This window comes from Lolium rigidum, chromosome 5 (genome assembly GCF_022539505.1).
Source record: "Lolium rigidum isolate FL_2022 chromosome 5, APGP_CSIRO_Lrig_0.1, whole genome shotgun sequence".
NCBI classification, from domain to species: domain Eukaryota; kingdom Viridiplantae; phylum Streptophyta; class Magnoliopsida; order Poales; family Poaceae; genus Lolium; species Lolium rigidum.
In genome coordinates, this window is record NC_061512.1 from 142,116,154 (window position 1) to 142,137,466 (window position 21,313).

The 21,313-nt window shown below is 42.7% G+C and overlaps 1 protein-coding gene and 1 pseudogene across 1 annotated transcript; both read right to left on the reverse strand.

Annotated features, from left to right (window-relative positions):
* Positions 1-7,719: 7,719 nt before the first annotated feature.
* Positions 7,720-9,519, reverse strand: LOC124656486 (annotated as a pseudogene).
* A 1,947-nt stretch (positions 9,520-11,466) lies between these two features.
* Positions 11,467-13,720, reverse strand: LOC124653129 (enoyl-[acyl-carrier-protein] reductase, mitochondrial-like). The gene is made up of 8 exons (XM_047192188.1): positions 13,492-13,720; positions 13,250-13,393; positions 13,057-13,159; positions 12,789-12,888; positions 12,356-12,432; positions 12,199-12,277; positions 11,852-11,970; positions 11,467-11,766 (listed from the first exon to the last, which is right to left on the reverse strand). The coding sequence occupies exons 1-8, from the start codon at positions 13,673-13,675 to the stop codon at positions 11,673-11,675; spliced, it is 900 nt and encodes a 299-aa protein (XP_047048144.1). The 5' UTR covers positions 13,676-13,720; the 3' UTR covers positions 11,467-11,672.
* Positions 13,721-21,313: the final 7,593 nt, after the last annotated feature.

Sequence of the window (21,313 nt, forward strand, 5' to 3'; positions counted from 1 at the left end):
CCTCAGTGGGCAGATTTCTTTATTGCCAAGCTTTTAACCCCAGAAGATTTTGACTGGACAAAGACTCTTCTTCAGTCTAAGATTTGGCAGATTATCAGTGAAATGGATATTTCAAACCCTGATGCCTCTAGAGCCTTTGCTCTTCCAAGAAATTGTCCTTCTCTGGCCCCACCTGTTTTCACTCTCTCTGTCGCCACTCTGGAGGTAACCCAGGGTTTTCTTACACCCCAAGATCCAAGAATTCAAGCTGAAGAACTGTCACATTCCACTTCTGCCCTACATCAAAATAAAAAAGGTAGTAAAATTCTTCTAGCTTGCTCTGAAGTGAGGAGAAGTGGCAGACTTAACCTCATTAATAAGGGCTACAGGGCAAAGACTTTCTTTGACATGAATTGCCTTGCTTGTGCTACTGTTGCTCCACCTATTAAGAAATATTTTGTCAGAATCTCTGTCACAAGTTTAATATCCAAGATTCTATATATGAGAATGAAGAGGAAGAAGAGCCACCAGTTGTGACAACTAAGAGTGGCCAGAGGAAATCTTCCAAGGATGATCCCAATGCGAGCAAGACTAAGAAGTCCAGGAAGAAGTGATGCACTTTTGGCCCTTTGTTTGGGGCAGTCTCTATGTTTACATGCCCTGTAATACTTCTCAGTATCTGTACCAGATGCTTGTCTTTAAGTTTGGGATCTATATTTTGGACTATCTTATATATGTTTGTAATGGATATGTTATGCTGGGTGATTTGTCTATTGTCCATATTTTATCTGTCAGCTTGTGTTTGACAGACTGCCTCAATTTTTATGAGTGTTCCCAATGCATAAGATCTTTTGGAAAATTTTAAATTGTAATATTAGGGGTCTTAATGACCCAGCTAAATGGACGCTCATTTTTGATAAAATTCTTGAGAGTGGTTGTCATGTTATTTGTCTGCAAGAGTCTAAAAGGGAACATGTGGACATCACCTTCCTCAGGCAATTTTGTCCAAGAAATTTTGATTCTTTTGCATATGTTCCCTCTGTTGGCCGTTCAGGAGGAATCATAATAGTGTGGGATAGTTCTATCTTCACTAGAGCTGAAGTTTTCCATAATAATATGCCCTTTCAGTAGAATTTCATGCCACAAAATGATGATTATTGGACCTTGACCAATATTTATGCACCTTGTACTGATAATGAGCAGATACAGTTCTTGCATTGGATGCATAATATTCACATTCCTTCAGATGAAAACTACATGATGGTTGGGGATTTTAATCTTCTTAGATCACCCCAAGATAGAAACTGGCCTGGTGGCAACATCAATGAAATGCTTTTGTTCAATGAGACTATTAGTCAACTTGGCTTGGTTGATATTCCTCTTAAAGGGAGAAAGTACACTTGGAGCAACATGCAGAACTCTCCCTTGCTTCAGAGATTAGACAGGTTCTTCTCCTCTTTGGCATGGACTGAAACTTTTCCCAATATTTTAGCTGAACCTCTTGCCATGACTACCTCTGACCATGTACCTTGTGTTATCTCCATTCAAACTACCATACCCAAGTATAATATTTTTAGATTTGAAAATAAGTGGCTCAATATGGAGGGGTTTTTACTTTAGTTGAGAGGGCTTGGACTCAATCTATTCATTATGCTGATGTAGCCAAGAGAATCAATGCTAAGTTCAAGCTTTTGCGCAAGGACCTCAAGGCATGGGCTTGAACTTTATCATCCATCAAGGAAGAGATAGCTGATTTAAACTCTCTGATTTCTCTTGTAGATGCCATTGAAAATTTCAGAGATCTCTATGCTATGGAAAGATCTTTTAGAGTTGCCATGAAAAAGCATTTGGCCACTCTTCTGCAACAACAATTAGATTATTGGAAGCAAAGGGGGAAAATTAAATGGGTAACATTGGGAGATGAAAATTCAAAACTCTTCCACTCTATGGCTTCCAGTCAGAAAAGTAAGAATCATATTGCTATTATCAATGACAACACTAGTGTTCCTGTCATATTGCTATTATCAATGACAACACTGGTGTTCCTGTCAGTGATCATAGTGCTAAGGCTACTCTGCTTTTCCATGCTTATAAGGAGAGGCTAGGGCAGTGAGAGAACACCTCTTCTCTCTCTCCTTTTGCACATTTGTTGAATAATAATGGTCTTGATCTTGCCTTTTTGGAAGCTCCATTCACTCATGATGAAATTGATGCAGTCATTAAGTATTTTCCAAACAACAAATCTACAGGACCTGATGGCTTTAATGCTGAATTCCTTAGAAAATGTTGGCCTATCATCAAGAAAGATTCCTATGATCTTTCTGATCAATTCCATCAGGGAAATCTTTGCCTTCGGAGAATAAATAGCTGCTACATTACTCTGGTGCCAAAGAAAGACAATGCTGAGACTATCCATGACTTCAGACCAATCTCTCTGCTGAATTGTACCAAAGATTATCACCAAGTTGCTTTCTAACAGGCTGCAAACTGTTATTCAGAGCATTATCCATGAGAATCAATATGGATTCATAAAATCTAGAACTATCCAGGATTGTCTAGCCTGGGCCTATAAATACCTGCATTACTGTCATAAAGCCAAAAGGGAGGTAGTGGCTTTCAAGATTGACTTTGAAAAGGCATTTGATAAAGTAAATCACTCCTCATTTTGGCAGTACTAGAGGCAAAGGGTTTTGGCCCTTTTTGGTGTTCTTGGATAAAACAAATTCTTGCTTCTGCAACATATTCTGTGTTATTGAATGGCATTACTGGATCCTTCTTCCAGTGTAAAAGAGGGGTAAGACAAGGTGATCCTCTTTCACCTTTACTGTTTGTCCTGGCTACTGATGTTCTGCAATCACTTGTCAATGAAGCAATGAGTAATGGTTTTCTCACCTTTACTGTTTTGGAGATATATCTTGTTTGGGAGTTAATTATTCCAAATCCATCCTAATACCAATCAATGTTGTTGAGGATGGAGTCACAATTCTCACTACAGCTCTCCATTGTCAGCAAGGGAGCTTTCCCTTTACTTATTTGGGACTCCCTTTAAGTACAACCAAGCCTAGAAAAGAATTCTTCCTTCCACTCATTCAGATTGTTCAGAGAAGGCTCCCAGCTTGTGCTATGTACCTAAACTATGAAAGTAAATTAAGGATGGTTAATTCAGTTCTTTCATCCTTGCCCATGTTCTATCTTTGTTCTCTAAAGATTTACAAATGGGTGATTGAGGAAGTTGACAAATATAGAAGGCATTGTTTGTGGAGAGACAAAGATTTGCAGAAAAAGACACATCATCTTGCTGCATGGAACCTAGTATGCCGGCCAAAAGATCAAGGAGGATTGGGAGTCCTTAATCTTTTAGTTCAGAATGATTGTTTGCTTATGAAGCATTTGCATAAATTCTATAGCAGAGCAGACCTGCCTTGGGTTAAAATGTCATGGGAATTATATTATTCCAACTGCCTTCCTCCAGCTAGAACAAGGGAAGTCTCATTTTGGTGGAGAGACTGCTTAAAGATGCTTCCAACCTTCAAAAATATGGCTGACTGTGATTTCATCCAAGGAAATTCCATTCTTCTTTGGCAGGATAAATGGGCTGCTCACACCCTGAAGGAAACATGGCCACACCTTTATTTCTTTTGGAAAGATGAAGATATTTCTATTAGCCAGGCTCTGATTGCATATGATATGTCTGATCTTTTTCATCTTCCTCTCTCTGAAGAGGCTTTGCTGCAATTCCGACGTTTTCATGTTATGTTCTTGAATCTCGAGCCAGCTGCTGGTTTTGATGTTTGGACAATTTTTGGGAATTCTGTGACCACTAAAGCCTCTAGAGTTTATAATTCCCTCATGGATTTGGGTGACACTATACAAGCCTTGAAATGGATGTGGAAAGGTTGCTGCCAACAGAAACATAAGGTTTTCTTTGGCTGTTGATTCATTATCGTCTCAACACTAGAGTCATGCTACAAAGGAAGAAAATTTTCATGGATAATTACTCCTGTATACTGTGTGGACAAGATGAGTTAGAAACCAGGAATCACCTATTCTTTCAATGTCCATTTGCCTAGATGTGCTGGCGCTACCTTTGTCCAGACTGGATTCTTCCTTAGCAAATGGATATTCAAAGTCTCATTACAAGCTTGAAACTATCTCTCAATATCCCTTTTTTCATGGAGCTGATCATGTTGACAACTTGGGCTATCTGGACTACTAGAAATGAATTCATCTTCAAAGGTACTCCACCAAGTCTATACAGATGTCGAAGAAAGTTCAAAGATGAAGTCTTGCTACTTCTACATAAGACTCCTAGAAAGTCTTATGTTGGCCTTAAGTCTTGGGTTGAGAGATTTCAATAACCTCCGATAAGTTTGTTCTTCTTCTTTTTAGGCTTAGAGCCTGCTAGATAGTCAGCTATTTCTTATCTCTAGCAGTAAGCTCCTTTTTGTACTTATAATCTTTTGAAAATTTAATAAATATACACAGTGGGGAAACCCACTGATTTGCCTAAAAAAAAAACACCAAGTTAGAAAGAATGCGATCTGATGTATGACTAGACATAGTCAAGTCAAAGAGAATCCATGTGCTGTATGACAGGAGTACAGGACATAGTCGATCCCAGTGCACCACACTCAGTGCTGACTGCTCTATATAACGGCACGAATGGAGTAGAGCGGCGGCAGAACATTTTGAGCGAAGGGAGAGAGAGGAGGGAGCTAAGCTTAGTAGTAGAAGAAGAAGATGGAGGGAGGGTCGCCACCGGCTGGAGATGGCAGGAAGAAAAAGAAAGCCAAGACAGAAGGTACGTGTACCCTGTGCTCTCATGCATTATTCACAACGAACAAGTTGTTGTTCATGCAATCTTTGAGGCAAGACTAGAGAGGTAATGTAGACTGCTAAGTGCTAACTGGTATTGATAGATAGGTGGTCAAAATAATTAGATTATGCGTTCTTCTAACTTCGTATAGCCGTCCGGTTACTCCCAAGCCTCTGCAAACGGGAAATCCCTGAACTAATTAATTGCGTCACCATACTCCCCTAAATTAGAGAAGTGCTCTTTAGTACATGAACATTCACTTCTTCCATTGCATAACAGCACATTCATGAGCATAATACATTTGTGCTTGTACGTGAAAGTATTCAGAAACAGGTCCAAAGACCTAACGAACAACATGATTCTGATCGCCTTCAGGACAAAGGGCAACCCTCTCGCAACCTAATCATGATGAACTCTTCGATGTTAGATTCCGCTTGCTTCTTCAACTCTTCAACCTTGTTTTCGTCAGCTAGTAGAACACACTGTAGGTACCGATACTCCTCATCGGCGTGCAGGAGAGAGTATATTACTAGTCCCTTTGCCTGCTAGTATGGACGTAGCTGGACCATTCGATCTATTTGATGAATCGCTCATATTTACATGTTCTTTTCCAACGATATCTATTTCCTTCGCAGAGGAGCTAAAAGAGGAAGAACGCCTCGAGAACAGAATACCTGATTCTTCATCCGACGAGGAGGACTGTAAGTCTCAAGAAAAGGAACATGTAGAGAGAGATTAATTTGTAGACGATTATATAGTCGAACAGAAATTAATAGAATAGTACTGACTATACGTTATTCTTGTCACCTGCAGGGATTGTCACCGTGAATATTACGGATGTAGTATCAAAGGATAAGGACACCGAGAGTCCGATCTCTATTCCTACTGACAGTCCCGCCTCGATTGACGGAAGCGGCTCAGACTCAGATACTGCGTCTGGCTCCAAAGAGGATGAGGAGGAGGAGGAGGAGGAGGAGGACGACGATGACGATGACGACGACGACGACGACGAGGAAGAGGAGAAGGATGACGACGAGAACGACGATGAGAAGGAGGACGAGAAGGAGGAGAAGAAGGAGGACAAGGGCGGTGAGGACGATTCCGGATCAGAGGAAGAGGACTGATCGAGGGCAAGGATCGAGGGCATGCGCACCTAGTTTCATCTGTATGGGCGCATTACCTAGGGTACTGCATAATGTAGGAGTTCTATCTAGCTAGCAGTAATCGTTGTGTGCTTTGTTAAACATGCAGTACTATTCTCGTCTACTTAATTCCCACCTAGCTTGCTAGTGCTCGTGTGTTTCTGTCAGTAGTAACTCTATGTGGTGTATCGCGTTATCTGTAGCTAGCAACTTGGCAATGTGCGTGAGAATATGGTAACTAAAGTTTGTGCTCTCTGTGACTGAAGTCTCTGCTCTAAAAAAAAGTTTCAAACAAAATTTGTGCTTTTTATGGATCTACAACTCAATAGTGTGTTACGATGAAGTAGATTTGGTTACATCTCAGTTAGCAAATTAAACATGCTGAGCAGCAGGGCCTTAGTGTCGTTACTGTACATAGTATCAGCAGTTAAACTAGAGCGCCACTCTAAAGCATTAATCTGGTCGATATTGTACAACAAAAAATTATGACCTTGCATCTGTTCAATAAAGGCCCGGAGGTGAATGATAGTGCTAGTGCACCTCTGAATAGAACGCGCCTCGTCACCATGTAGTAGCAGTATCTAGCCAAGGAAATCGGTGCAGTGGGCTGGACAAGGAGAGTTAGATGCGTCGCTTCTGTTTTGTCATGTCAAATAAGATGGGTCATTTTGAGCACTTCATTGTGCTTGGTCCTTGGGCAATTGCCAAGCAAAACGAGGCATTTTATTGAAAATACCCTAAGTGTTATAGTGGAACATAAAAGGGAGTCTCAGATTGTTAGACTTATAAAGCTGGACTTACTAGCAGTTTAGCACATTCCCCCAAATCCGTAAATATCACAACTAAACTAACTAAGATGCATTTCAGTGCATGTCTTACGTTTTGACAAAGGAAGGGAGAATGAGACGGCTTCATGCTTGACGCGAATTATCTTCCTTATGTTAGCACTTTGGGTCTTGGGGTAAGTTGATCTCAGACGTAAAACGCATTTTCACCTGCTCCTGCTTCAAGCATGTACCGAGAACATATCTAGTGATACCACACCTTATTTGATACCATGATACCACTTTTCAAAATCTAAATTTTAAATGTTCAAAAAATTAAATCCAAAATTTTGGGTGTTCGTAAGATGAGTGTCTATGTGCCCAGTAACTTTCATAACCAAATTCAAAATACCCTAAGAGAAACAAAAATGAGAAATCAAGCATAAATAGTGTCACATAAAGACAAAAACACAAATGGCACTATTTACATAGCATTTGTGTTTTTTTGTTTCTCTTGGTGTATTTTAAATTTGGCCGTGAAAAATCTAGAGAATGTAAAAACACATCTTGTCAACCACCACAAATTTATTTCAAAAAAATTAATACTTAGAATTCAAATTTTGTGTAACTGTATCATGGTATCATGTAAGGGGTGGTATCACTACATATTTTCCCGTAAATCCAAGATTCAATCTCCGATTACCTCCAGCTTCTACACCACATTGCGGGTAGCTCCCGGCCACATCGCCAGCAAGAATAGTGTAGAGGAATAGGAAGCAGTTCATTTTTATTCAACAGCTATATATGCATGATCTACTTTCATATATATGAATATATGATGAAAATGAAGCACAGTAAACTATACCAAATAATATGGCCTAGCTAAGGCCATACTGATATCACGAAATGTACTCCCTCCGTCCCACCAAAATTGTCAAACTTTTGGTGGGACGGAGGAAGTACTTTCTTGTTATTTCTATAACCCATCCCGCTGTTCTGATAAACCACTTCACAACAAATTTCGTTTAACAACAGTTTGCTGCTTGCCCAGGATATATAACTATAGCTCACAGCTAACCTAAAAAACCTCTCCTCGACTAACCACACACACTGACACACATGCATACAAATATTTGCACCAGGGCCGACATAAAACTAGCTAGCTCATTATCATCTCATCAGAAACTAAGAACCTGCTTTGGCTGACTTCTGTGTTTGCCAAGGGACTTATCAAGAGCCAGGCCAAACTCGCTGAAGGGAGTCAACTCCATCCTGTAGCCAAAAACGTTTCAAAATGTCCATTCATTTCTTGACATTATGTATGTGGGCGTTTCAAGATCAAGCAACAGTTCAAGATACATACTCGTATTTAAGTTTGCCTTCCTGCACAAGGGCCAGCAGGTAGTCTATCATTATTCTGCAATCTCTGCCTTGTCCGAATTCATCCACTTCTGTAGCCAAAAGCCTCGGAGGGAAAGATCCTTTCACAGAATTCGATCATGTTAAAGAATTGATAGGACAAACAACTTTGGTACATAGCAGCAAGAAACAATAGTATGTACAGTACTATGCAGGATATAATGTACACTTGTTAGATGATATTCAGCACTTCGTTAGATAGTTTTAATTTTTGCATGGTATAGATGTTGAAAGCCACCTAACTATATTATGTACATTAATAAGCAGGATATATATGATGTACTGACCTTAAAAATGAAAGATGAAGTAGAAACAGTCACAGGTTTCTTGGACATTCCGCCATATGTAACCATGGTGCCCCCTTGCCTAAAGAGAAGTGTTACAGCTAATTATGAGAAACGAAGACATTTCCAATTGGAATTTTATCAGGTTTAACAGCATCACCTTAATAACTTTAGTATCAAAGATGCAGCATTTCCTCCAACACAGTTAAATCCTAATGCAGGTTCTGGCAAAGCCCCCTATCATGACAGAAACCAAAACGGGCACCAGCATAAGGAAATGGTCCAAGTTATCCTACAGATGAACAAACTGCAACTAGCATCTCAGCATCCAGTGGTGACAGGAGAAAGATAACAACCGTTCAATCTTATGATCTCATTTCTCTAGGCCATGGGCATCCCCAATTCAGTATGACTAGTAAAATATTTTTTTTATATAGCGACAGACTGTATTAGCTTTTCCTATGTAAGGGAAACACTATGATTCGAAATAAAAGAGTTGTACCGTAGCAAAGAAATACATGCTATTAACGGATTGACAAGTAAATAAAATAGATCTCAAGGGCGGTGAGGTGGGAAATGCAGGCTGCAGAGTAGTACCAGCAAGGTCTTGACATTCTTTACATCTAGCTGGCTTTCTGTGAATACCTCATCTGCGCCAAGCTGTTTAAGTTTCTCTTTAGCTTCTTCTGAGCCAGGCCTACAAAAATTCAGTCACAGGTGAATAGGTGTCTGAAGCATAGTAGTTAGGATGACAATGATAACAGTATTTTGAAATTAGAGCACCATATTAAACAAATTATTATGATCATCCAGAAAACAAAGACACAAGTAGTATTTTCGATATGTTCTGTTTCCAAGTTGCATTTGTACCTGTCCCTTATGATATTGATGGTGCGAATTCCCTGTACTTTAGCGAGCTGAATAACGCACTGACCGACGATGCTGGTCGCACCGTTTTGGACAATAGCATCACCTAATGTAGCCCACAAGGGATGCCATGGCGTGAGCTGACATGAATGCAGAACTTTTAAGGGAACAAAATTGTGCAGAGAAGGATGGCAATTCGCAAGTAAGAGATGATCACCAGGATTGAGCTCCACAAAGTCCTTGAGCATCCTGAGCGCCCACAAGGGATGCCATGGCGTGAGTTTTTTTTTCTATAATTTTCATTGTTGCTAGCAGTCTGAAAAATATGAATTTATGATGCATTTTAACCATAAGTCACCATTGACCTGTGGTGGTTACTATATAATTTTTTATCGCATACTGCAGAAGTCAAGATAGGATGCATATTTTTACTGGACTATATTAATTTGTAGGTTACTAAGTTTCAGTATTTGGACAATATAACAATATGACAGTGGAAAGCTAGCCATGTACTACGTATATACTAGTACTTCACATCTGAGATCTAAGAAGGGAGCATATGTCCTTTTGTTAATCACATAATAATCCATCCATTTCTCCATGGAAATAAGAGGTTGGTCTTCCCCTGCTCACTGAGGCAAACATGATCCCGCGAAAGCCCGCATATAGCTGTACCAGAAGTCAACCTCATGTTGATGTAAAGAGAAAAATTACACAGAGTTGACCTACGTCCTTCAACAAAACTTGTTTTGTGGGTTGCCCCCTTGGCCCCTTCCATCCCTAACACTGACCAAAATGATGGTACTCCGTACTTTATCTATGCATGCCTAGTTAGCTGTAGGTAAAAGCCGGAACACTCTCAGAGCATATTGTTTCAAAGCTAAGACATTGTGATTGATTTGTTCTGTTGCAATCTTCTCCGTATCTTGCTTAATTACTTTTTTTTGGTATGGCAGAACCAGTCCGCTGCCTTTTCTGTGAGAACAAAGGGATCAGGATTGTGCACCCGGCTTCACAGACATTCCACGGGCTCGAGTTGGAGTTTGACAAGATGGTTCGCAGAGAAGATCTATACGACAAAGAATTTGATCCGGAATTAGAAGAGCAGTTGTACACAAACCATCGCATACTTGAAAATAGTGAATTGGTTGCAGAGTGGGTGGAAGGACTGGACGAGGACTGCATGTACGTTGATAGCAATGACTTCAGCGATGATTAGTATGTACTACTACGTTTCTTGTGTAGTGACCTGAGCTAAGAAGTCCTCTGGCCTTGCTCACCGTGTCCTCGTCCTCCATCTGCCCCCAAGGGGCCAAGGACCATGAGAGGGATGCTCCTCCGGCAGGGCCAGGCCATCCCTGGTCACCACAAGGGCCAAGGACCCTGAGCCCGGTGCATATGGAGGGCCTCTACCGCTCAAAGGAGCCGTTGCACGGCCGACCACCAGACGCAGACAGGTCGCCATGTTCCACCCCTGCCACGATCAGCAGCGCTTGGGATCCATCCCCTCCTAGTATTGTGCCGCAGGATGCTGTTGAGGTGTCGAAAAAACATTCGCAACTATTATGCCATTTCATCAGCCGGTCCTAGGTTCACAAGGTGTTCTAGATTTATGCTGCGATTTCTGCAGCTAATTTGTTCATCAAATTCCTAGCTTACACACAGATTCGAAATTTCAGAATTTTCTACATCTTCTAGTCTAGCTTGTTATGACAGTTATTATATTGTAATGCAAGTTGGAGCACCCGTGTGCTGTTACTACTTGTAAAGCAACATAAGTAGTTCTTCCCCTAGAAGAGAGAAGCGCTTTTTGCTTGTTTTGATGTAATCTCCTGGTGTTATAGCTTAGCTGGAGATGCTCTTAGATGCGTCGCTTCTCTTTTGTCAAGTCAAATAAGATGGGTCATTTTGAGCACTTCATTGTGCTTGGTCCTTGGGCACTTGGCAAGTAAAATGAGGTATTTTTAATATACCATAAAGTGCTATAGTGGAACATAAAGGAGTCTCAGATTGTTAGACTTAAAGCTGGACTTACTAGGAGTCGAGCACCTTCCCCCCTCGATTACCTCCAGCTTCTACGCCACATTGCAGATATCTCCTGGCCGCATTGCCAGCAAGAATAGTGTAGGGGAATAGGAAGCAGTTCACTTTTATTCTACAGCTATATACATGAAAACGAAGCACATTAAAAAATATAGCATGGCCTAGCTAAGGCCACTTCACAACAAATTTCATTTCACAACAGTTTGCTGTTTGCCCAGGATATATAACCATAGCTCATAGCTAACCTAAAAAAAACATAGACTAACCACACACTGACACACATTCATAAGAGTGACACATCCATACAAAATATTTGCACCAGGGCCGACACAAAACTAGTTAGCTCATCATCATCTTATCAGAACCTAAGAACCTGCTTTGGCTGGCTTCCGTGTTTGCCAAGGGACTTGTCAAGAGCCAGGCCAAACTCGCTGAAGGGAGTCAACTCCATCCTGTAGCCAAAAATGTTTCAAAATGTCCATTCATTTCTTGACAGTATGTGTGTGGGCGTTTCAAGATCAAGCAAAAGATACATACTCGTATTTAAGTTTGCCTTCCTGCACAAGGGCCAGCAGGTAGTCTATCATTATTCTGCAATCCTCTGCCTTGTCCGAATTCATCCACTTCTGTAGCCAGAAGCCTCGGAGGGAAAGATCCTTTCACAGAATTCGATCATGTTAAAGAATTAATAGGACAAGCAACTTGGTACATAGCAGCAAGAAACAATAGTATGTACAGTACTATGCAGGATATGATGTACACTTGTTAGATGATATATATTCAGCACTTCATTAGATAGTTTTAATTTTTGCATGGTACAGATGTTGAAAGCAACCTAACTATATTATGTACATTAATAAGCAGGATATATATGATGTACTGACCTTAAAAATGAAAGATGAAGTAGAAACAGTCACAGGTTTCTTGGACATTCCGCCATATGTAACCATGGTGCCCCCTTGCCTAAAGAGAAGTGTTACAGCTAATTATGAGAAACGAAGACATTTCCAATTGGAATTTTATAAAGTTTAACAGCATCACCTTAACAACTTTAGTATCAAAGATGCAGCATTTCCTCCAACACAGTTAAATCCTAGCGCAGGTTCTGGCAAAGACCCCTAACATGACAGAAACCAAAACAGCACCAGCATAAGGAAATGGTCCAAGTTATCCTACAGGTGAACAAACTGCAACTAGCATCTCAGCATCCAGTGGTGACAGGAGAAATATAACAATCGTTCAATCTTATGATCTCATTTCTCTGGGCCATGGGCATCCCCAATTCAGTATGACTAGTAATTATTTTTATGGCGACAAACTGTATTAGCTTTTCCTAAGTAAGGAAAACACTTTGATTCGAAATAAAAGAATTGTACCATAGCAAAGAAATACATGCTATTAACGGATTGACGAGTAAATAAAATAGTAGATCTCAAGGACGGTGAGCTGGGAAATGCAGGCTGCAGAGTAGTACCAGCAAGGTCTTGACATTCTTTACATCTAGCTGGCTTTCTGTGAATACCTCATCTGCACCAAGCTGTTTAAGTTTCTCTTTTGCTTCTTCTGAGCCAGGCCTACAACAATCCAGTTATAGGCGACGGAAAGATGAAATTATGATGACAAGGGTAACAACATTTTCAAGAGCATCATATTAAGCAAATTTATCCTGATCATGCAGCAAAGAAAGAATAGAGCTACAGAAGCAGTATTTTCTGAATTTTGTTTCCAAGCTGAATGTGCACCTGTCCCTTATGATGTTGATGGTGCGAATTCCCTTAACTTTCGCGAGCTGAATAACGCACTGGCCAACGATGCTGGTCGCACCGTTTTGGACAATAGCATCACCTAATAATGTAAGAAAGAATGGATACCATGAAGCAACACTTGTAACGGAATAAATTGTCACAAAATGGATGGCAAGTAAGAGATTATCACCAGGATTGAGGTCCACAAAGTCGCGCAGCATCCTGAGCGCCGTCAAGGGGTTGACCGTGACAGTAGCAGCGTATTCCAGAGGCACATCGTCGCGGACCTTGTGCCACACATCTTCCGGCTTCACAATGTAGGTCTGCCATGTCCCTGCAGCAGCAAACGGCATGTATATCAGGGAGCGAGCACGAGGTGGGAAAAGAAAAACAAAGCGAGGCAGGACAGGGGACAGCAGAGGGAGACCTCACCGAAGGAGGGCGGGGAAGGGATGACCCAGTCGCCGGGGGAGATGGGGCGGGTGACGGCGGGGCCGACGGCGTGGACCTGGGCGACGCCCTCGTACCCGGCGACGGCGGCGGGGAGGGGAGGCCTGACGGGGTAGACGCCCTGGACGCGGTTGATGTCGGAGGGGTTGATGGGCGCGGCCAGCATCTTGACGCAGACGTCGCGCTCCCCGAGCTCCGCCGGCGGCACGTCCGCCACCCTTGGCCAGATTGCGGCGTCAAATCGTTGGAGGATTGGTGCTCGGCTCGGGGTAGTATGGTGTAGTGCGGAAGAGAGATCGATACCTGAGGACTTCATCGGGCGGGCCGTGTTGGTCGTAGAGGACGGCCTGGGAGGGCGGGGAGAAGAGCGACGCAGCGGTGGAGAAAGGAAGGCTGCGAGAGAAGCGGAGGCGCGCCGCCGTCGACGGCAGCAGGCGGAGCGCTGACGCCATTGTTACTGAGGTAATACTCTCGGCCTCTTGCCGTCTGTAGTAATGCATATAGAAGAAAAACTAGTCCAATAACTCAGCCCAGCCCAACCCAAACAAAGCCCAATATATTTTCCTTGTTGGAAATTAATTAATCAAGGTGCTGGCTGAATAATCGATCGGTACGTGTCTCGCGCGGAGGCGGAGCACACAGAGGTCAGAGTTGAGGAGCGAAATGAAAGGCCGAGCGAAAGTCAACGCGAGGCGGAGGGACGCGAGCGACTGAACTGTTGACAAGTCAAATCGATGGGTACGCATGCAAAGAAGGGCGCTCTTCGGGTGTGAAGTGTGCGACAAGAGATGCTACCTCCTTCCGCGCCGTGACGGGAATTAACCAAACTCTCGACTTGTTTCCTTTTTCTTTTTTTCTCTCTCACGCCTCCAAATCTCTACGTAAGTATACATGCGGCATATTAAATTCTCCTCCTCGCTTCCTTCCTTTTTTTTCTTTCTTTTAACAAAAAGTCTCGCTAATGCTAATCATCGATACATACTCGCGATTCTTATCAGACTACTAGGCATGCGTACGTATACATGACCCCACAATTAATCAAAGGCTAATTAATTAAGTTTTTTTTTTTAGACGCGGCTAATTAATTAAGTGGACTACACGGCCGGTGCTGTGAAAAGCTGCCGGATTTTCATTTTCCACTTGCGCGCGTGGAAGCAAATGGGTTTGGTTTGCACTAACCCAAACACGCCGATTAAACATGCATGTAGGAGAGTACACGATTCGATTCGCGTGGATGCCTTTCCTTCTTTCCCCCTTTCTTAATCATTTTTCTGAATCCTAATATGGTACGCACCGGTACCCATTAGCGCGCGCGTGAAAATGTATTCTCAAACCGCTGGCTGGCTTGCCCAACAACAAGTTCCATGGATTAATTCCTTCCCTAGCCCCATCCATATCTCTCGCGTGCGCGTATATTAATAACTGTACTTAGTCCGGTACGGGATGCATCTCACAAACAATTTGTAAAATGCTTAAATGCTTCCTCCATCCGCTACACGTCCATCCACAACAGGGACCAACAAATTAAATTCACGATGCCTCCTTTGCTTTTTCACACAGAACGGCTTCTCTCCATTCCTCCCGTATGTACATCATTCTTACGAGAGAAAAATGCATCCGATTCATAAAAAATCACGCCAACAACATGATTCGAGACGACGTTCGTACTCGAGGGGCGCCAAAAAGCGCATCATCCGGAAGTGGACAATCTGGCGCTTGACGCTCCACCGTCGCTCACATCCTTTGCGTACCACGGGGAGGCGCGCTCATCTCCTTCGTCACGTCGCCACCCTCGCTCCCCCACTCCCTCCAAGGAGGATTCAAAAACCAAAGAGGAGCAGGCGCCCCGCCGGCAAACGTCTTCGACGAAGCCAAGGCGGTGGCCATCGTGGAACTCATCCACATCTCGGCACGGGAGGCGATGGAGGCAAAGCAGCGCGATAAGGAAGACGTGCGCGGGGCCGTCGACCAGATCTACGCGTATGAAGTGTTCCATCGGGAGGCCGTCGCCCGCCACGTCAAGACCGGGCTCATCGAGCTTGACTAGGATGCCGCCGCCATCGTGTCATGTCCGCCACCATGCCCCGTGCTTCTTCTCAGGTCCATGAAGCCCTACTCGACGAGTATTGCTAGTGCTTAACTAATAACATCACTACTCGACGAGTATTGCTAGATCTTAACTAATAACATCACTACTCGACGAAGAGTAATTAATACAAAAAACGTTGACCAATGGGGTAAGATTCCCTTCCTTAGCCACTCCAACTATATTATCTTCCTATCCTGCCTACAAACTCCGGCCACAAAGAACCCGTACATCAATCTTACCTCAAAATGCATCCCATTCTTCACATCATGCCAACAACATAATTCGCGGCACGGTCCGATTAAAACATAATTGGAGACGCGTTCAAATCCGAGGGCGACAAAAAGCGCGCCGTGCAGAATTGCACAAACTGGGTCTTGACGCCGCCAACGGTGCTCGCATCCTTCGCATACGACGGGGAGGCGGGCTCGTCTCCTTCGTCACGCCGCTGCCCGCCACGTCACGTCAAGACCGAGCTCATCGAGCTCGACTAGGATGCCGCCGCTGTTGCGTCATGTCTGCCACCATGAAATCCTACTCGACGAGTATTGCTACAGCTTAACTAATAATGGTACTACTCGACGATTCCCTCCCCTGGCTAGCTATAAGTTGCTAGATAGATGGTGAGATCTCTCCAGTATTAAATTTATACACGCTAGATAACACCCCGTTTAACTCGGTCTTTTTGGAACTCGAACCCAGGTGGGCTGGCTGCACACTCGTCAGTCTTATCGAGTATACTCCAGTTCTGAGGATTAATACACATCATTAATTAGTTGCATTCTTCATCATGCTCACTTCAATTTGCATACCCCTCTTCCTGAACATTCACATACGAGGGCGATCAATTTGCATACCTACCTGCGTGGCTCCCTTTTCTTTTGCCATGGACGATTATCCTACTCAATCCGCCGCCCGGTGTGATTTCATAGCTTGGAGACTTGTTGCTGACCCGCGGTGATCCCGACGAAAACATGCATACACATCAGGTGAATGGCTTCACATACTTGACTGGTTGTCCGAATCTACTAATACATGCATGCTGCCAGCTTGCCTCCACCGATCGAGTACACATTAATACAATTTGCCCTCGCAAAAAAAATTATAAGATGTGAATGCTGGCCAATTAAACTTAGGAATGCATGGAACAAGATCTAGACAATGTATCTTACTACTATTTGTGATATAATCCCTCCGTTATAAGGCTAGTCATAGTGGGGAGTAACTTAGACTAGTAACATGACATATGTTACTACTAGTCTAAGTTACTACCTCCATAGTGGGTAGTAACTAATATATGGTGTCATGCATTGTGTCAGTTACTATGGTGTAGACTCAACTTGTCTTGGGGTGTGTGATGTTATGGTAACATAGCTAGTTACGACCTTACTCTCTTTTTCATTCATTGCTATGCCATGTCACCAAAATGTCTTGGGTTGTGTGATGTTACTAACTAAATTACTCCCACTATGAGCAGTCTAAGATGTTTGTGCCAGCCAATTAGTTAAGCTTGCCCAAACAAAAAAGTCCCATAGGAGGGAACGAAGAGGGAACAAACGGAAATCAATGTACTCCCTCTGATTAATAGTATTACTTTACACTAGTATGGATGTACCTAAACTAAAATATGTCTAGATACATCTGTATTAGTTGCAACTAATACTATGGATCAAAGTAGCGAGTAGGATCTTTCTTCGAGATATGCACCATGTCGTTGACCATTTTTGAACAACCATGTTGACATGCTGCTTTCATGTATTTGCTTTCATGTATTGGTTGATATGTCACTTTTTTCATTCGGTTGTCAGTTTGTTGCTACCGAAAGAAGAATCTAGTCAGTAGAAGTAGAGATAAAATTGTGTCAAGTAGAAAGAAAGGCAACCAATTTAAATGTCCATACAATACATTTTGACTCGAGATCTATACCTGCTCATGCTTGGGTACGCAAGCACGGAAATATTCTTGGATCCAAAAACCAATAGTCTAGGCCCTCAAATGGGTCTCACGGTTATACCGAAAGGAGAAAAAAATTGATCACACTAAATTCGAAAATGACCTAGCCCTTCAAGCACGAACAACCACACCATAGAAATAGTGGACCAGTGACTCCATCTTGGTTTTTCCCGCCCGTTTTAAAGGGATCAAGCACAATGTTTTTGTTTTGGGGGGCCACAACACATTGTTTTCATTTTGACGCCCCTTCACATTTGTATTTTGGCGTTTTCCGATCCATTTGTGCTGGCAATAGCACACTGTTTTCGGATTGGGGTTTACTCGCGCAACACAACCGGTGACCCTAGACACATGGTTATGGCTTGGTATTGGAGCTTTCCCATCCATCCCGTGGGATAGAGAGGTGTCGGAAAACAATCATTTCATGTGCTTTTATCATGTACCGAGTCATTATGTTACACATAAAATGATAGCATTATGCATTACCCATCATTCCATGTGTCTTCTTATCGACATGCATCGATGAGGATCTTCTTTCATGCCCGAGGAAGGCAACTGCATATATATAATTTCATGGGCCTTTTCAATATCGTGCATCCTTATTTTGTGCATGAAAGTAGCTATCAACCATAATTATGTGTTACTTTCCGTTGTCGCACGCGGTAATATTGCATTTCCATCATTTCATGTGCCACCTCACGGTCGTGGTGGTGTGATAGGGTTCCTGGTTGTCCGAAGATCCATAGTTTCCCACCTATTCTCGCAAGGCTACGACACAACGGTCAAAGTTTGGGGAATTTTCTTGCACGTTTTCAACTCTTGGTAGTCTTCTGCCCTTCTTTTGTCAGGAAGTTTTCCCGCCCATTTTCAGCGCACACTCACTTCCTGGGTTTTCCCTTCCAGCCTTTCGTCTGGAGGTTTCATGGGTCAATAGCATTTCTGGAGCCAGTAACTGTTGCAGATAAGTTCTTACCGAGGCAACTTCGATGGCTTTAAAATGCTCCCAAAATCTTAGGATTCCTATGGCGGAAAATCTAGAAATTTTGTGTGCTCTTTCCCCGTCAAAAACAGGCGGGAAAGCCGCCAAAACAAAAAAAAAGGGGCACAAGAACCACTAAAACAAAAAAAAAACAACACCCCAAAATGTAGGTTTGGAAACGAGTGAGTTCGCCAATGAGAGAAAATCCCATGTGAGCCTTCTAGATTTCTGTGTCTGAGGTTGACCTAGATTTGAGTGAACATTTGTCGGGTGATACAAAGCCATCATGTGTTCTTTCTTGTCGGACTTTCAAGAGTGGCACTCCATTATGAGTGTGTCGGTCGAGGTGTTCACTAAAACGGTAACAACTTTTGCATTCACAAACCGTTTTTGCCATACGACCCCTCAAAATAGATACATGTCTTGTGTGCCGTCTAGATCCTCAGAAGTCGGCATGCAAAACATGAGTTTGCCGCAATGAGATTGTCCCTCACCTTTTATTTTACCGCTTACAAATTTCTTTGACCTTTATCTGGCCTCCTGGATGATTATTTCTACGTCGAAAAGCACAAGCCAAGGGTCGTGTAAAAAAATGAAAATCAATCACGCGGGCAGAAATGAAAAGCAGTCAGAACTTGCGGGTTGAAGCATGCACCTGATCAACTAGGGAGTACATGTATATCGCGGTGGGCACTCCGTACATACATTTATATGGCGTGCACGTTCAGATCGACTCGACCAGTAGTCCGTCACCGTTTCAAGAAAAAGAATCCGTACATCAATCTTGTTATGTGAAAATGCATCCTCCATCGATCAACTCGGAGCAGGAAAAGATCATATCGCCACCAAATTGAATTCGCGGTGCCTACATGCTTTTTCACGGATACGTGCGCGCGTGAAAATGCTGCTAGTCCCTAGTACATGACATGAGTGCACTGCACCGGAATTAATGGAATCTCCATTCTTTTCTCTCCCACTCTTTTTTTTTTGCATTCTCTTTTCTATCCCACACTTATTTTTTTGCATTCTCTTTTCTCTCCCACTCTAATTAACCTATTACTACGCCTCTTTATTTTCTTCTCGCGCGATAGCTAGCTAGCTTTTTCACGGACTGCCCACGGTAGCTAGCTTTTTATTTAGCTTTCAAGAGAAACTTAATCTCTCTTTGATCTAAGAGATACTCCTCTATGGCTATATCCGTGAATTAGTAGATACGGTTTGGCTTATGTCTAACAAATTTGATACGTTCGTTCCAGTCGACAGAAATTTCATTCAGACTCAATCACCTCCAAATAAGTGCAACCACAGTTCAACAAAAAAAAATGTAGCTAGTTTCCAGATGCGGTACACTATACTATACTACCTCCATCCCAAAACTTAAGGCTTATATTATTTTTAGAAAGTCAAACTATGTCAAGTTTGAATAAACTTTTTACCAAAAATCATTTAGATGCAAAATACAAAATTAATATCATTAAATAGATAATAAAATATATTTCCGTATGGTATCTGCAAAATATTATATTTTTTGATAGATTGTTTTAAAATTTTAGTCAAACTTTTCTTGGTTTGACTTTTTTTAAAATATAAGCCTTAAGGTTTTGGATGGAGGTAGTAGCAATTTAGACTACACTAACATTTTACTACATTGAAGACATGTCTTAACATCCACTTATTTATAGACGGAGGGAGTACACACTAGCAATTTCAAAATACACCCTAGAAAAAAAGGGAGATGGCAGCGTGGCACTAACATGCGGTGGCGCAGATGGAGGCAAAGGGGTGGTGCAGAGGAGGCGATGGCATGGGCCGAACGAAGGCGATGGCGTGGCGTGGTCGGAGATGACGGTGCGGTGGACTTTTCGGATCAATAGTGACGGTGCAGGAGGAAGAGAGAGGGTGAGCGGGGAGGAGGAGTGGCTCGAGTAGGGACGCGTGGGAACGATTCGCCGGACGTGCGCGTGAAAGTGCATCCTCGATCGCTAGCTCCACATCGATCTAGAGCGGGAAAAACATCGCCAACAAATTTAATTCACGATGCATCCTTGCTTTTTCACGGACCAGGTTCTCTTGATTCCTTCCGTACTACCTTCATTCATAATTACCTTATGTTCTAGGTTTTGTAAAAGTCAAACATCGCAAATCTGCAATTGTGTGTGCTGATATTTTTTGTTACATTTTTGGTCAAATTTTACAAAATTTGACTTTGACTAAAACCAAAACATAGTGTAAATAAAAACCGAGCGAGTATATATACATACTTAGACTACTCACAATGGCAGTATCATAAGTAGTATCATGCACTACATGCATGCAAAATGTTAATGTGTCATACTTTTTTTGAGTTCAAGGCAGTCGATACCTGCCACCCGATTAGATAGAAAGAGTGCTATGCACATAATGACCCAGTTTATAAGGGAAACCGGGTCCAAAAACCATACATTGCCCGGTTTATAAGGAAAACTGAGACGAAAAACCGCACAAACGAGGGGCCCGTCATCCACACAACGCGGCCACCAACGCAAGAAAACACACCTCTAGCTTCGGGACCGCCGCCCCGACTTCCAAGCCACAACGACCTCCGCATTGCCCGGAGACGAACCAGCCGGGTCGACATCCTCGCTGTCCACACAGATCTCCAAGTCGCCACCCAAGCACCATGCCTTCGGGGCCGCCGCCCCGACGTAACAGCCAGATCGACCATCGCATCGTCCGAAGTCAATCCAGCCAGGTCGACAAACTTGCTGCCCGCACAGCTTCAAGCCGCCACCCAATCAAACGCAAGG